The sequence below is a fragment of the Mesoplodon densirostris genome, chromosome X (genome assembly GCF_025265405.1).
Source record: "Mesoplodon densirostris isolate mMesDen1 chromosome X, mMesDen1 primary haplotype, whole genome shotgun sequence".
Taxonomy (NCBI): domain Eukaryota; kingdom Metazoa; phylum Chordata; class Mammalia; order Artiodactyla; family Ziphiidae; genus Mesoplodon; species Mesoplodon densirostris.
In genome coordinates, this window is record NC_082681.1 from 137,930,393 (window position 1) to 137,946,713 (window position 16,321).

Sequence of the window (16,321 nt, forward strand, 5' to 3'; positions counted from 1 at the left end):
ATAGAAGTGGTGAGAGGGGGCATCCTTGTTCCAGGTTTTAGCAGGAAGGCTTTTAACTTTTCCCCGTTGAGTGTATATCGGCTGTGGGTTTGTCATAAATAACTTCTATTGTGTTTATAGATATGTTTCCTCTATACCCATTCTGGTAGGAGTTTTTATCATGAATGGATGTTGAATTTTGTCAAGTGCTTTTTCTGAATCTATTGAGATGATCATTTGGTTTTTGTCTTTTCTTTTGTTGATGTGGTGTTTCACATTGATTTGTATATGTTGAACCATCTTTGTGAACTTGGGATGAGCTCCACTGGGTCATGTTGTATGATCTTTTTTATGTGTTGTTGGATTCGGTTTGCTAGTATTTTGTTGAGAATTTTTACATCTATGTTCATCAAAGATATTAGCCTGTAATTTTCTTTTTTGGTAGTGTCTGGTTTTGGTATTGGGTCGATGGTGGCTTCATAGAATGTCTTTGGGGTATTCCCTCCTCTTCAGTCTTTTGAAAGAGTTTGAGAAGGATTGGTAAAAGTTCTTTGTATGTTTGGTAGAATTTGCCTGTGAAGCCATCTGGTCCTGGACTTTTGTTTGTATGGAGTTTTTTTTTATTACAGATTCTATTTTACTTCCAGTTTTCAGGCTTTCAAAGTATCTTATTTCTTGTGATTCAATTTTGGTGGGTTTTATGTTTCTAGAAAGTTGTCCATCTCTTCTAAGTTGTCGAATGTGTTGGCATATAGTTGTTCATAGTATTCTGTTACAGTTTTTTGTATTTCTGTGGTATTGGTTGATATTTCTCCTTTTTCATTTCTTATTTTGTTTGAGTCTTCTCTCTTTTTTTGGTGAGCCTGGCCAGAGGTTTGTCAATTTTTGTTGGGTTTGTTACCCTTTCAAAGAACAAGCTTTTGGTCTTATTGATTTTTTCCTAGGTTTTTTGTGTGTGTGTGTGTGGTACACGGGCCTCTCACTGTTGTGGCCTCTCCCGTTGCGGAGCACAGGCTCCGGACGCGCAGGCTCAGCGGCCATGGCTCACGGGCGCAGCCGCTCAGCGGCATGTGGGATCCTCCTGGACCGGGGCACAAACCCGTGTCCCCTGCATCGGCAGGCCAACCCCCATCCTCTCCCTGGGTCTGACCTCTGAAGCCCAAGCTTCAGCACCCAGCCCCCGCCCGCCCCAGTGGACGGGTGTCTCAGTCTGGGGAGCACAGGGCAGCAGTGAGCACCGTATGTGCAGGTCACTGTCTGTGTTGCCTTTTGCAGACCTGCTGTTGTGCTCTCTCTGAGGCCCTGAAGCTCCTCCTTTGTCCACGCTGATCTCCCTGCCAGCGAGGGCACTGTCCAGGGTGCAGGAACCTTTCCTCTTCCACAGCTCCCTCCCTGGGGCCCAGGTCCTGTCCCCATTCCTTTCTCTCTCTCTCTCTTTTTCTCTTCTTCTTTGTTTTGCCCTGCCTGGTTCCATGGAGATTTTCTTGCCCTTTCTGAAGTCTGAGGTCTTCTGCCAGCGTGCAGTAGGTGTTCGGTGAGAGCTGTTCCACACGCAGGTGGATTTTTCATGTATTTGTGGGAGGACGTGAGTTCCACGTCCTTCTTGTCCTTCTCCTCCTCCACCGTGATCTCTTTCCTCCACATTTTCCTCTTTGAGTTTTAATTTCCTTTAACGTTACTGCTTTATTAAGGGTTTTACTTTCTGGGGTCGATTTTGGTCATTTATGTTTTTTTCTAAAACAATCCTTGGCATGATTATAAATGTATTATTCTAAAGCTTTTCCTTATCTTCTTGTATGATTCTTTTAAAATTTTTGTTTTCTTTTGGAGTATAGTTGATATACAATGTTGTGTTAGTTTCAGGTGTACAACAAAGTGATTCACTTATACATATATCTATTTGTTTTTCAGAATTTTTTTCCCACTTAGGTTATTACACAATATTCAGTAGAGTTCCCTGTGCTATACAGTATGTCCTTGTTGATTATCTGTCTTGTATGTAGTAGGGTGTATAGGTTAACTCCAAACCCCTAATTTATCCCTCCCCGTTGCCTTTCCCCTTTGGTAGCCATAAGTTTGTTTTCTAAGTCTGTGAGTCTGTTTCTGTTTTGTTAATAAGTTCATTTGTATCATTTTTTTAGATTCCACATATAAGTGATATCATATGGTATTTGTCTTTCTCTGTCTCACTTACTTCACTTAGTATGATCATTTCTAGGTCCATCCATGTTGCTGCAAATGGCATTATTTCATTCTCTTTGATGGCTGAGTAATATTCCATTGTATATATGTGCCACATCTTTATCCGTTCACCTGTTGATGGACGTTTAGGTTGCTTCCATATCTTGGCTATTGTAAATAGTGCTGTAATGAACATTGGGGTGCGTTTATCTTTTCAAATTGTGGTTTTCTTTGGATATATGCCCTGGAGTGGGTTAGCTGGATCACATGGCAACTCTGTTTTTAGGTTTCTGAGGAACCTCCACACTGTTCTCCACAGTGGCTGCACCAACTTTCATTCCCACTAGTAGTGTAGGAGGGTTCCCTTTCCTCCACACCCTCTCCAGCATTTATTGTTTGTACATTTTTTAACAATTGCCATTCTGACCAGTGTGAGGTGATACCTCGTTGTAGTTTTGATTTACATTTCTCTGATAGTTATCGATGTTGAGCATCTTTTCATGTGCTTTTTGTCCATTTGTATGTCTTCTACGGAGAAGTGTCTATTTAGGTCTTCTGCCCAGTTTTCAATTGCGTTGTTTTCTTTCATACTGAGCTGCATGAGCTGTTTGTATATTTTGGAGATAAATCCTTTGTCAGTTGCTTCGTTTGCAAATGTTTTCTCCCACTCTGTGTGTTGTCTTTTTGTTTTGTTTTGATGGTTTCCTTTGCTATGCAAAAGCTTGTAAGTTTAATTAGGTCCCATTTGTTTATTTTTGTTTTTATTTTCATTACTCTGGGAGCTAGGTCCAAAAAGATACTGCTGTGATTTATGCCAGAGTGGCTGTCTTTGTTTTCCTCTAAGAGTTTTATAATATCCGGTCTTACATTTAGGTCTTTCATCCATTTTGAGCTTTTTTTGTGTATGGTATTACACAGTGTTCTAATTTATTTCTTTTACATGTAGCTGTCCAGCTTTCCCAGCACCACTTATTGAAGAGACTGTCTTTTCTCCATTGTATATTCTTGCCTCCTTTGTCATAGGTTAATTGACCATAGGTGCATGGGTTTGTCTCTGGGCTTTCTATTCTGTTCCATTGAATCGTGTGTCTGTTTTTATGCCAGGACCATACTGTTATGATTACTGTAGCTTTGTAGTGTAGTCCAAAGCCAGGGAGCCTGATTCCTCCAGCTCTGTTTTTCTTTCTCAAGATTGCTTTGGTTATTTGGGGGTCTTTGTGTTTCCATATAAATTTAAAATTTTTTTCTTCTAGTTCTACGAAAAAATGCCATTGGTAAATTGATAGGGTTTGCATTGAATCTGTAGATTGCCTTGGGTAGTATATTCATTTTGGCAGCATCGATTCTTTCAATCCAAGAACATCAAATCTGAACATTTGACCCTTTGTCTTTGTAGGGTTATTTATCTCTGATTCCTTTTGACTAGTCATGCTAGAGGTTAATTTATATTTTTTCAGATAAGAATCTGTCAGCTTCATTGAATAATTTTTTGTTCATCTCCTTCATGAACCTCTGCTTTTATTTTTGTTACTTTCTTACATTTTTTCTATTGTCACTTTTTTCCAGCTTCTTGAATTGAACAGTTATTTTTCAGTCAGCTTTTTTGAGATATAATTGACACAGAGTTAGACTCCCCAGTTCTAAGTATACAGTTTGACGGAATTTGATAAATGTTCACCCCTGTGGATCCACATCACCGGCAAGGTAGGGAACACTAATTCCCAGGGACGTCCCTTGGACTCCTTGATCAGTGGGTTGGGCCAGAGGGAGTGGCTTGGGCATCTGCCCACCCCTTTGGTGGTGCCGTGTACAGGGATCATGGGTGCAGGACCCTGCTTTTGCTCCTGGCACCGCAGGAGTGACAGTTAGGTTCTGACTTTCTTGTGTCTTGTTCATAATTTGCCCCAGCTGCACGTGTGTGCAGTTATTTTTAGTCCCTTGTAGTTTCTTTGCTGGAGGAGACATTTGTCCATGTGCAAGCCCTGCAGCAAAGGGTCCCAGGTCCTGGCCTACCTCACCCTCACTCCCTGGCCGTATGGTGCTGTTGTTTTGCCTTTTCTAGAATTTCACATGAATGGGATCATGTGGTGGGTTGTCTTGGGTTTTTCTGGCCTCTTTCACCCAGCCTAATCGTCAATGTTTGTCCTTAGCATTTACTGCTGAGTAGCATTCTGTGCACGCATGTCCCTTGGTGTATCTGTTTACTGGTGGATGAAAGGTTGTTCCCAGTTTTGTCTCATGAATAAAGCTGTTGTGTATGTCTGTACACAGGATTTGTGCAACACCTTTGCAAGTTCTCTGAGGTAAGAAATGCTACAGAGTTGAATTGCTTGGTCATCTGGTGACTATATCTTTAATTTTATAAGAAACTGTAAAACTGTCTTCCAGTGTGACTGTCCGTTATGTGTGTCCAGCCAGCAGTGTGTGAGACGCCAGTTGCTCTGTAAGCTGTCAGCACTTGGTGTTGACGCTTTTTAACTTTAGCCGAGCTGGTGCCTGTGCAGAGGTCACTTACTGTGGCTTCGTGTCTCATTTCCCTAATGATTATGTTCAATCCCTGGTTATGTGTTTGTTTCTCATCAGCATCTTTTTCTTTTTTTGGCAGCTCTCTTGAGGTATAACTGATGTGAGGTAAACAGTAGATGTTTACTGTGTACCATTTAGTGAGCTTTGATGTGTGTGAATCCCCATGAAGCTAGGCAGACAATTGAGATGAGAAGCATTTCCAGCATCCCCCAAACTTGGCTTCTTTCCAGTCCATCCTGGCCCAGCCCCAGGCCCCCACTGGTCTACTTTCTGTCACTATGGAGTGGAGTTTCCTAGAACTTCATGTAAACAGAATCACAGAGTAGGTACTTATTTTTTTTAATTGTGGTAAAATTCACATAAAAATCTATCGGCATGTTAGCCATTCTAAAATCTAAAATTTAGAGGCCCTTATTACATACACAGTGTTGCATGACCCTTACCACTGTCTAGTTCCAGAACACTCTCATCACCCCAAAAGCAGCTCTGGGCCCCTTGGCAGTCACGGCCTTCCCCCTCCCCCAGCCCCTGACACCACTCATCTGCTTCTTGTCTCGGTGGATTTGCCTGTTCTAAATATTTCATATTGATGGAGCCATACACTAATTGTCCTGTGTCTGACTTCCTTCCTTTACTTGGCATCATGTCCTCAAGGTGCATCCGTGTGGTAGCCTGTGTCAGAGCTTCACTCCTTTTCATGGCTGGGTCATATTCCATTAGGTGCTTGGACCCCATTCTGCTTATTCCGTCATCCATAGATGGGCGTTTGGTGGTTTTCACCTTTTGGCTGCTGTGAGCAGTGCTACTGTGAACTTTTGAGTATGAGTGTTTGTGTGAGGTCCCGTTTTCAGTTCTTTTGGCTATGGGGAGGGGGTGGGCAGTGGTGTGTGTGTGTGTACACATACCTAGGAGTGGAATTGCTGGGTCATATGGTAATTCTGTGTTTGACTTACCGAGGGACAACCCAGCTGATTTCCACGGCAGCTGCGCCGTCTTGCATCCCCAGCAGCACGTGTGGGTTTCCGTCGCTCCACATCCTCAGCACGCTTGCTTTTCTCTCTCTTTAATTGTAGCCATTTGTCTTGTTTCAGGCTGATGTACCAAATCCTGCAGACCGGGTGGCTTATAAACAACAGAAGTTTACTCCTCATAGTTCTGGAGGCTGGACGTCTGAGATCAAGGTGTCAGCAGGGCTGGTTCTGGTGAGGGCTGTCCTCTGGGGTACAGAAGTTTCTCGCTGTGCCCTCGCACGGAGGAAGTGGTGAGGGAGCTCTCTGGAGTCCCTTTGCTAAGGACACTAATCCCGTTCATAGGGCACCACCCTCATGACCTCCTCACCTCCCAAAGCCTCCACCTCCTGACACCATCACCTCGGGGGTTAAGTTTCAACATAAGAACTTTGCAGGGGCGGTGGGGGGCGGACACAAACATTCAGACCACAGCTCTATCCTCTTGGGTATATGGAGATAACTTGTTGTAATTTGCACATTTCTAATGACTGACAGTACTGGGTGAGCATCTTTTAAATGTGCCCATTTATCATTGAATGTCTTCTTTGATGACATGCCTGTTCAGATGATTTGCCCATTTAAAAATCTGGCGTTTTCTTACTATTGAGTTATATGTGCTTTGCATGCATTCTGGATACAAGCCCTCGTCAGAGGTGCTGTGTAGCAGACGTTTTCTCCCCATGTTCACTTGTCTTTCTGCTGTCGTAACAGTCTTTGGAATTGCAAACGTTTTGCATTTTGATTGTGTCCAGTTTTCAGATTTTTTCCCTACTTGGTTTATGCATCTCTATCCTTGGTGGGAAGTGTTGGCAAATCCAAGGCCAGTAGGATTTTTCTCTTGTGCTTTCTTCTCAAGGCCAATTCGGGTACCTCTTCGCTTCAGGTCTCTGCTCCACTCTGAGCTGGGTACTGGCACACGTGGGGTAGGAGGGAAGGTGCATCTGTGCACACGGAGTCCAGTGGCCCCAGACCCGCTCGTTGGGCACCTCGTCCTCCTGCTGACTTGCCTCGGCACCTCCTTCCGACAGGAATCGCTGTACGTGAGTCTGTCCCTGGACGCTCTTGGGTGTCGGTGACGGGTTGTCTGTCACAGCAGGACAGCACTGGACCTGCTGCTGTAGCTTCACTGCTGTGTTCATTTCAGGCAGGGCTGATTTTCCGGCTTCTCTCTGATCCTCAAGTGCTGAGAGTGTTCTCGTGTCTCTGCATTCCCACATGAACTTCAGAATCACCTTCCCCACGTCTGCGAAAGAAGCCTGCTGGGATTCGGGTTGTGATCGTTTGAGTGTGTGGGTGAATTTGGGGACAGTCCACGCCTTTCCAACATCGAGTCTGCTGGGTTATGACCCTGACATTTCTCAGACTTTAAGTCATCGTTAATTTCTCTCAGTACCGTTTTGTCATGTTCATCTTTCATCAAATGTATGAATACTTGGGCACAAGCCAGTGTTTCATATCTGATGATCCTGTCAGTAGCGTTATTTTACTTCAGTTTATGGCTGTTCCTGGAAGGGTACAGAACTACTGTTGGTTTTTGTGTGTTGACTTTGGACGAAACATACTCATCAGGTCAGTTTCTCCAGGTTCCTTAGGAGTTTCTAATAGAGGATCAGGTGCTCTACAGATAAAGAGAGTGTCCCCGTTTCCTCTGTAATCTGCGTGTCTTGTATCCTCTTTCTTGCCTTGTTCACTGTGCTGGCTGGGCCTCCATTAGGACGTTGACTCGGGGTGTGGGAGCAGCATAGCCCTCAACCCCCGGCCTCAGGGCGTGTCGCTCCCTGCAGACGCAGCGTGGGAGCTGCAGCTGCTCCTGTGTCCTGTATCAGGTTGAGGAACCTAGTTTGCTGAGAGCCCTTTTACTGTGTAAAATCTTGAAGGCGTGTTGAAATTTGCCCAGTGCCTTTCTGCACGTATTGAGTTGCTCCTGTGGTTTTTCTTCTTCCCTCAACCTGTCTTGCGTCTTTGGATGAATCCCATTTCATCATAAATCCTGTCTCTTCCTCCTTACGTGCTTTTGGATTCTGATTGCTTGTGTCTTGTTAGGGTTTAAATCCTGGCTCAGGAAAAACTCCCATCTGAAGATGCCTTGTCTAGTGAGTTCTCTGGTTCGGTAGCAGGGTGGCCTGGCCTCACAGAATTGGTTGGGCTATTGCCCTCTTTTCTGGAGCCGCGTGTTTAGAACTGGGCTGGTGTTCTACGTTAAACGTTGGCAGAATTCACAGTGAAGCATTGGGGCTGGACATTCTCTCCCTGGGAAGGTTGTGGACATTGCATTTGATGGGGTAGTTCCCGTCTTTCAAGTGTGTGCCCAGCTCCCATGACTTGGTGAATTTATTGGCGCACGTTGTTGATGAGATTCCACACGTTTAGGGCCTGTACTGACCTCCCTCTGCCACTTGTGATGTTGGCATTTGTGTTCTCTGTCTTTATCCTCAGTCAGTTGGGCCCGAAGTTTTTTATTTTCCTGATCTTTTCTGAGAACTAGCTTTTAGTTTCGCTAACTTTTTTGTAATGATGTCCTATCGCATCGATTTCCCGTCTTTATTGTTTCCTCTCTTCTGCTCACATTAGGGCTAAGTGTTCTCCTTGCGGTTTCTTACGAGGCAGCTTTGTCCACTCAGCCTTTCTGCTTTGCTCACGCAAGCACTCAATGCTGTGAACTTCCTTCCGGTGCTGCTTGACCGACATCCCACACGCTACTGATGTGTTGGTTTTGGGGTTTTCTCGTGTTTTTTTTTTTCCTTCTCATTCAGTGCAAACTACATTTGTGTTTGTCTTGTAACTTCTCCTTTGGCCGATGTGTTATTTAGAATTTCGTTGTTTTGATTTTCAACTCCTGCAGCTTGTTTAGACATGTTTTGGTTACTGATTTCCAGTTTCATTCTGTCGTGGGCAGGGGTGCTCTGGTCTCAGGGCTTCCAGATGTACTGAGACGTGTTTTCTGGGCTGAGGGTGGTCGTCTTGGTAGACGTGCACTTGAAGGTCCTCCAGCCCTTGAGTGTCGGTTTGCTCCCTGGGTTCCGAGCGTGTCCAGGTCCCGGCGTTTCGGCAGCTTCTGCCTGTTCCGTCGCTTACGGGAGAGGGTGCTGCTCCTGATGCTGAGTGGCTGCGGGGTCTCCCCGGGGAGCTGTGGGCTGGGGGCCGTGGCCTTTGTGCCTCTGTGGGCGGCTGTGTCGTGTGAGGACCTCTTGTCCCCAGATCAGCTCCATCCTCACACCCCGTCTTCTCTCCCGTCATCGCAACACAACTCTTGTTCTTGCCGAGACGTGTTTCTCGGGAGCCTGCGCGCCCGCAATCAGTGGACCCGCTTCTCTGAACACAGAGAGGGGCAAACGGCTGATCCGTGAGAAGGACAGTCTCCACTTCCTTTCCCTGCGCACGGAGGCCTCTGTCAGCACACGCGTGGGCTTTGATCTGGGCGTCCTGCAGTCCGTCCAGTTCTGAGCCCTTCGGCCTGGAGTTAGCACGGGGGTTGCTGAACCCACAGGGCCGCCCTCATTGCACACGCCAGGCCCGAGTCCGAGGCTGTCACCTGTGTGTCCGTCTGACCGGCTCTGGATTCCGGGGGTTCCCACGACTCCCCCTTGAGTTCCGCAGTTTGCTCAGCAGCCCACAGGACTCAGGGAAACACCAGTTCACTATAAAGGGATCCTTATAAAGGGTATGTTGAGGGGTGCAGGTGAGCAGCCTGGTGAAGAGGCGTCGGGGGTCCCCAGTGCAGCAGTCTGTCCTGGTGGAGTTGGGGTGCACCTCTGTCCTGGTGCGGTGGATTCGTTCCCTAACTTGGAAGGCCCCCGCACCCGCTCCCTTAGGGGGGCTTTCAGAGGCTTCACCCCGTGCGCATGATCGAGGCTTCCCTCCGCCTCTGCAGAGAATGCCGGGGGCAGACAGTTCTGGCTCAGGAGCCATGGCGAGAGCTCTGCAAGGACAGCCCCGCCCACGGCCAGACAGGCTCCCGTCCCCCAGGAGCTTCCAAGGGACCTGGGGCTCCGTGTCAGGAGCCGGGGGCAGAGGCCAAATATCAGAGCAGAAGACGCTCCCAGCACCAGGTGTTCGTGGCGGGAGCACAGCTGCTCTGGGACTGCCTCTCTGAGGGGATCCCACGCGGTCAGGAGCCCCGTAGGGGGAACCGGGCAAAGGCGAGCGTGCACCTGCTCACGGTCCACATGCAGAGTCCCGCACGGGTGGACGTCAGATGCCCTGTGCCACGTGAGAAGAGCCAGACCCCAGGCCCCAGCCAGATGCTGCCGTGTTCGGGACAGGCTGTGTGGACGGACGGAGAGCTCTGTGTGTGCGCAGGCGTCGGGGGGTGCCATAAGGGGCGTGAGGGCGGGGATCGGGGTCACCGCAGGACTGCTCCTGACGGGGTGACACGGGCCTCGACGTTTGCCCGGGTCTCCCATCACGTACACTAGATAGACGTTACAAACCTGTAAAACCTTACCATGTCGTGTGTTTTTCCTTTTAGGGTGACATTTTACCGTATTTTTAAACGCGTTTCTTCGTATCTCTGGATTTCAGAGTTGGTGTTTCCCATTCCCTTAGAATGTTTGTAGACGGTCCTGAGAGGTAGCAGACAGAGGTCACAGTGACAGCGTTAGGATGGACTCTGCAGCTGCCTGTGGTGGGGGGGTGGCCCTGGAAGTGCAGGCGCCACTCGTCTGGGGACGGGAATGCAGGCGTCACCCCACGGGCAAGGGCACACTACTGCCATGCGGTGGACGGACGCACGGCCGTGGGACGGGACGGTGCCGTCGCCCAAGTCTGCCCAGCGAGCTCTCACGTGTCCGCACGAGCACCCCAGGCGAGATGCCCGAGGCCCCTGGCTCCCCTGTCCCTGCCGCCTGCGGCCTCCCGCCCCGGGGAGCGGCCAGTGTCCTCCACGCCCCGGCTCACGCAGCCCCCTTGGGGCCCTGGCGCCAGCATCCCTGGCAGGAGGCCTCTGCTGCCCATCGCCCGAGGACGCGCGCCCACCTGCACGGAGCAGAGGCCTTTCAGCCTGCACTGTGCCCGAACCTCACCCCGTGGTCCCCACCCCAGCGTGTGCGCGAAGCCACAGAGCGTCCACACGCACGGCTCCCGCGCAGCTGGGCTGCTCCCTCCTGGGGCTCCGAGGATAAGGCGCCGGTACGTTCTGGGCCTGGCGCAGTGGGCAGGAGCGGACTCCGGTGGTCTCCCCCAGGGCGGCCCCTGGCCACGGGCGTGCATGGCCGGTGCTCGGGTCGGGCGGTGCGTCCTGCCAGACCATCTGCCGGCAGCTCCCCTACCTGCGGGCGATGCCCGTGACCCGGGTCCTGTGAGCGCCATCGCCCGTGTGGGCTTCTGTGGGGACCCGGTTTGCGCCTTTCCTCTGCCTCTCCCTCCGGAGTCCTGGCCGTGTTCACACCCTTTTCCCTGCAGGGCCTGTCGCTCTCTTGGGCCCTTTGCCTTTTTTCCTGTACCTTTGCTTTAAAGTCTGTGTGTGACCTCTTTGTCAGGATAATGCCCTGCGAACGTTTTCCTGGTCTGCGGCTTGTTTTTATGCTCTCGGCGACCTCTGCCCCGGAGTTCTGGTGGGGAAGCGGTTCAGTTCACCCACCTTCTCTTTCAGAGTTTTGGTGTTTGAGTCACGTTTAGGGAACTTTTGCTTCTCCAGCATCGGGACGATCTCCTACATTTCCTTCTGGAGTTTCACCGTCCACGCTTGGGGCTGGGATCCCTCCCTCATGGTTTTGTAGAGTTGCCCCGCTGACCAGCTGGGCTCTCACTAGAGACACTCGTTCCCTCTGAGCTGCCGCCAGCTTTGTCTGTGTACTGAGTTGGTGGGTGGCACGTGGGGGTCTGACCCTAAACTGGTCACTTCCTCTTTGCCCTGATGCACAGCCTCACTGCTGTGACTGCACGGAAGGCTTGACAGTCGTGTGCGTTTGCATGTGGGCTTTGAATGAGCTGGTTGATTTCTGCAAAACACACCTTGCTGGGTGTGCATTGGCTTTGCGTTGAATCTGTGGGTCATCTGGGGGAACAGTTGACATTTTAACACATTATTGACTGGGGGATTTTTGCAGAAACTAACGCCTGTTCCTGTAATAACGTCTCCGGTCCAAAATGTGTCAGCAGCATTAAGTGTCCAGTCCAGGAATCTGTATGGTCTGTCCCTCCATTTGGGGGGTCTTTGATTTCTCCCAGCCACGCTTTCTCGTTCCCTTTGTAGAGATCTCGCACTTTCAGTTACGTTTACCTGTAGGTTGATGTTTTTTATGCTTTTCATGGACGGCACTGTTAACATTTTTTATTTTCTAATTGCTTGTTGCCAGTGTGTGGAAATATAATTGATTTTTGTACATTGTCCTGGGATCCCTCAGCTTTGCTGGTTTTCTGTTACACGTGAGTCCCCTACGTACACAACCTTCAAGTTGGGAACGTTTCGAGATGCAAACGGGCTTGCTGTCAGCGTCAGGCACGAGTGCGAGTGGCACTGCAGCTGGCCCTCCGCCGGGTACTGCTGGCGACCCTTCAGCTCTACCATCTCCCACCTCCTCCCCCTCCTCCAGGCAGTAACCCTTCTGGCCTTTTCCCTCGATGCCAGCCCCCATGTGCCAGCTGTTGTACTGCACTACTGTACTTTTCAAGGGACTGTAAAAATGTTTTTTTCATCTTTTGTGTTTGTTTTTAATGTATCATTTGCATGGAAAGCATTAGAAACCTGTTACAGTTCAGTACTATGCAGCCGATTGTGTTAGTTGGGTACCTAGGCTGACTTTGTTGGACTTACGGACAAACTGGACTTCGGAACGTGCTCTCGGGATGGAACTCGTTCGTGTGTAGGGGACTTAGTGTCATTCTGGTATTTCGTAACCCTTTCGGAATTCTCCCTACCGTCACGTGTTTTTGAATTACCAGTTTCCCCTTTGTCTCTGCCCCGAGCGTCCCCTCCTCCATCTCTGCTGGTGGAGCCTGTCCCGTTCCAGCTCAGGGCAGAGCTGGCCTGCGCGCTTCCCCACGTGCAGATGCGAGCCGTGGGCTCCTGTGTACACCCCCAATTACAGTGCTGTGTTCCCTCCTGTTCTTAAGTTTCCTGGCCTGTTGTTTGTTTCACTGTGATTTTTCTTTTTTTTTTTTTTACTGCTGGATTCGATTTGCCGGCCTGGATTTGTGTGGGATGTTGGCGTCTCTGTTCCTGGGAGCTGAGGGCGCCTGATCTCCCTTCACAGGTGTCCGGGTCCAGGACGTGCAGCCTCGTAACAGGAGTTGGGAGACGTCCCTTGTTTCCATTCTCTGGAAGAGTGTGGGTACATCCACGTGATTTCTTCCCTAAAGCTGGGCCCGGGATTTTCTTAGTGGGAAGGTTTTAAGCCACGGGTTCGCTCTCTTGAAATGTAGAACCGTCTGGATGTCCGTTGTCAGTTCTGGTTAGACACGTTCGCTAGTCAGGAGTCCGCCCGTTCGCCTGCAGTTGTCGCGTTGCCCGGCCTCCACTGCTGGGAGTGTCCACTGCCTGTCTGCGCGGCGCTGGTGGGCTCTGCAGTGACCGCTGACGTGCAGAGCGCGCGCCTCCTTTTTCTGCTCCTGCAGGAGTGTCGCTGAGGGCTGTTGCCTGCGTACAGGCTTTCCGCAGAGCTGGCTCGGCCGTGCTGGCTTTTCTCTGTCGCGGATCCGCCCTCTCTGTCTCTTCTCTCAGCCTTCGTTGTTTCCGCCCTTCTTCTGCGTCTTCGGGAGGGAAGCTCAGAGCGCAGGTTTCCCGCCTGCTTCCCGGTCAGCACCTGCGCTGACGGCCCTGCGGTCGCCCCGACCCCCGAGATGTGCCCGGGCCGCAGCCTCGGCCTTGTCGCACCCCGAGCGTCTCCTGACCTGCTCTGTCGTTTACGCCGTCCTGACGCATCATCGGAGGTGCTGCACGTTCAGGGCTGGGGATGTGCTCGTTGCCTCTGTACAGCTGCTAACGAGCCGCCACCAGTTGGGGCGGGTGGTTTGTGCCCCGTACTCGGGAGCGCCGTTTCCGTCAGCGTCTCCGGAGTGTCCACTGGGAGAGGCTGCTCCTCCCCCCGAGGCCCCTGCGGCTGGCGCAGGCGCTGGGCTGCGCGGTAGGGCTGTCTGCACGCGGTGCGCGCCCGGCCGCCTCGGGGGCTCGGGCAGCCGGGGTCCCAGGGCGCGCTAACCCTGTGTCGTCCCCCCTGCCCCCCGCAGGCCTGCGGCTGCCCGCTCTACTGGAAGGGGCCGCTCTTCTGCGGCGCCGGGGGAGAGCGCACGGGCTCCGTCTCCGTGCACAAGTTCGTCGCCATGTGGAGAAAGTGAGTCCCGGGGCGGGATGGTGGCCCGGCCGTGCCTCTGCCTCCACTGGCCGGTGCTCCTGCGGCCGGGACAGTAAGGGACTGAGACGGATGTCCAGGGGTGCCCGGCACGGCCGTCGTGTCCCTTGCGGGGCCCCATCCGTCTGTGCCCGTCCTCACGGAGCACCCGACCCCGGAGTCTGGGGAGGGGCCTGTGGACGCGCGCGCGGGGTGCAGCCAGGGTGCTCTCTGTCGCCCAGGATGCTCCAGAGCTGTCACGATGACGCGGCCAAGTTCGTCCACCTGCTCACGAGCCCCGGCGGCAACTCCCTGGCGCAGGAGGACTTCGTCCCCTTCTTGCAGGTGCGGCCCTGCCTCCCCGCCGCACACGCCCTCACCCCCTCCTCGCAGGAGCGCCCCAGTGTCTGTACCCCAGGGGCGGGCGGGCGGGCGGGCTCCTCCGAAGCTGGCTCCATGCAGCCCCTCCAAACCCACGTGAGAGGCAGGACGGCGTGGACAGCTCCACACCTGAGCCTGCGGAGCGTGGAGCTGGACAGGGCTTAGCACCTTCGGGGCGCCGGGCACCCCGGCCGGTCGCGGTTTGCAGAACGCTTGTTTCCAAATGCCGTTCTGGTTCCTGTAAACACGGTTTTGTTTAGCGCTCTGTGTTACATCCTGTAGAGGGGAATCGAAGGCGGTCCCCGGTTACCCGCGTGTTTCCCGTGAACACGGAGTAACCAAAGTTACCAAAACCATTTGAATGGAAGAGACTTAAAGGGTTCCTGGGACTGCAGTGGTCTGCTGAGTGAGGATATCGCAAGGTTTCTTTTTCAGAATCCGGGATGGACTTCCACGGTGGTCTTTTATACATTTCCACGTGTCAGATTATTACCCTTGGCCGCGAGAGGTGACGTGCTTCCTTAGCTCGTGGCCCAGATGATTCTGTGTGATCCGTTAATTTGATGTGATTTCATGTAACCGTATGTTTGGGGTGACGCGTGAGCGGCTCTGTGGCTGGATGTGTGAAGCTGGATGTTGGTGGTGGACACGTGCGTTCTTATCCCTGGGCCTGGCGGCACATCCCAGGGCCGTGTCCTGTCCCCCGTGTGCAGGACGTGGTGAACACCCACCCGGGCTTGGCATTCCTGAAGGAAGCGTCAGAGTTCCACTCCCGCTACATCACCACAGTGAGTACGAGCACGTCCGCTGCCCCTGTGGCTTCCGTGGGCGCCTGAGGCCCGGGCTCCAGGCCCACCGTGAGGGAATGGACACCCAGCCCCTGGACCCATGGCCCTTTACGGCCCGCTTTCTCACCAGGAAGCGGGTGTGGGCCTCGGGCGCGGGCGGGTTGTGTATCCCTCCTGGGTCCCCAGCTGGGCGCACTCAGCGAGAGCCTGGGTGGTCCTGGCCGCGTGCCCCGGGGTCAGACAGGGCGGGGCAGGTGAGGGGACGTCCAGAGACCCAGCGGTCTCCCTCTCTGGGCAGGAGGGGCCTCAGAGGACGCCCGGGACCCTCCTCCTGAGGGCCCGGTCTCCTCGGGTACAGGCAAGCACTCCCAGCGAGTTGGAGCGCGGCGCTCTGAGCGCTGCAGGCGGGGTGCCGGCCTGGCTCGGGGACACGAGGACCCCGTGGCCCAGCCCCCGCCCCGGTCTGGGGTCACGGGGTGGGGAGGACGCCCTCTGGCTGTAGGTGGAGGCGGGCGGCGCGGCGGCCCCGTGGCACGCCGGCCGGGGGCGCGCTTGTCGTGCGGCGCGGAGCGGACGTGGCAGTCCGCGTGCCCGCGGCTCCCCAGGCCTCGTTCCGCCCCCTCACCGGTCCGCGTCGCCCTGAGGGCTCGTGGCTGAGGAGCGGTCCCCGGAGCCGTGCCTCATTCCAGCGGCGGCAGGGAGCGCAGCGTGGGAACGGGGCTGTGCTCCAGGTGCTCCGTTCCCATGCCCTGACCTCCCTGTGCAGACAGGACAAGGCAGGGCACGTCCGGGGGGAGGGGACAGCCTCCAGCAGGGAGCGGGGGAGGGGATGTCTCGGACGAGGACAGGTTGGCGGGGATGCCCCGGGAGGAGGGCAGGTGAAGGGACGGCCCGTGACAGGGACAGGCGAGGGGTATCACAGGTGGGGACATCCCCACCTGGGAGCGGAGCTGAGCCCCGTGGCCAAGGTGGGCCTCACTGTGCAGGGCGCAGGGGCACTCTCTGGCCTTACGTTAACGTTTTTCACTCAGTGGTCAGTTGAGTGTCCGTGGAAGCGTTGGGGGCAGTCTCTCAAACCACCCGCAGTGTAAGACGGGCTCCCAGCCACGCAGGAACTCCGTGCCCACGCCGTCCCAGCTCAGGGGCGGCCGTCTCACCCGGACGTCCCCCCGCACGTGGCAGCGGGTCC

At 52.8% G+C, this 16,321-nt stretch overlaps 1 protein-coding gene across 4 annotated transcripts in view; it reads left to right on the plus strand.

Annotated features, from left to right (window-relative positions):
* PPP2R3B (protein phosphatase 2 regulatory subunit B''beta) overlaps nt 1-16,321 on the plus strand; it is a 53,961-nt gene that overhangs the window by 25,513 nt on the left and 12,127 nt on the right. For 2 of the 4 annotated variants that reach the window (XM_060087396.1, XM_060087395.1), the window contains 3 exons: nt 13,863-13,966; nt 14,206-14,308; nt 15,058-15,132. In XM_060087396.1, coding sequence (XP_059943379.1) covers nt 13,863-13,966; nt 14,206-14,308; nt 15,058-15,132 — 282 coding nt within the window. Of the gene's footprint in view, nt 1-5,777; nt 5,868-13,862; nt 13,967-14,205; nt 14,309-15,057; nt 15,133-16,321 lie in introns of all 4 variants that reach the window. The other 2 variants (XM_060087394.1, XM_060087397.1) reach the window with 2 other exon arrangements.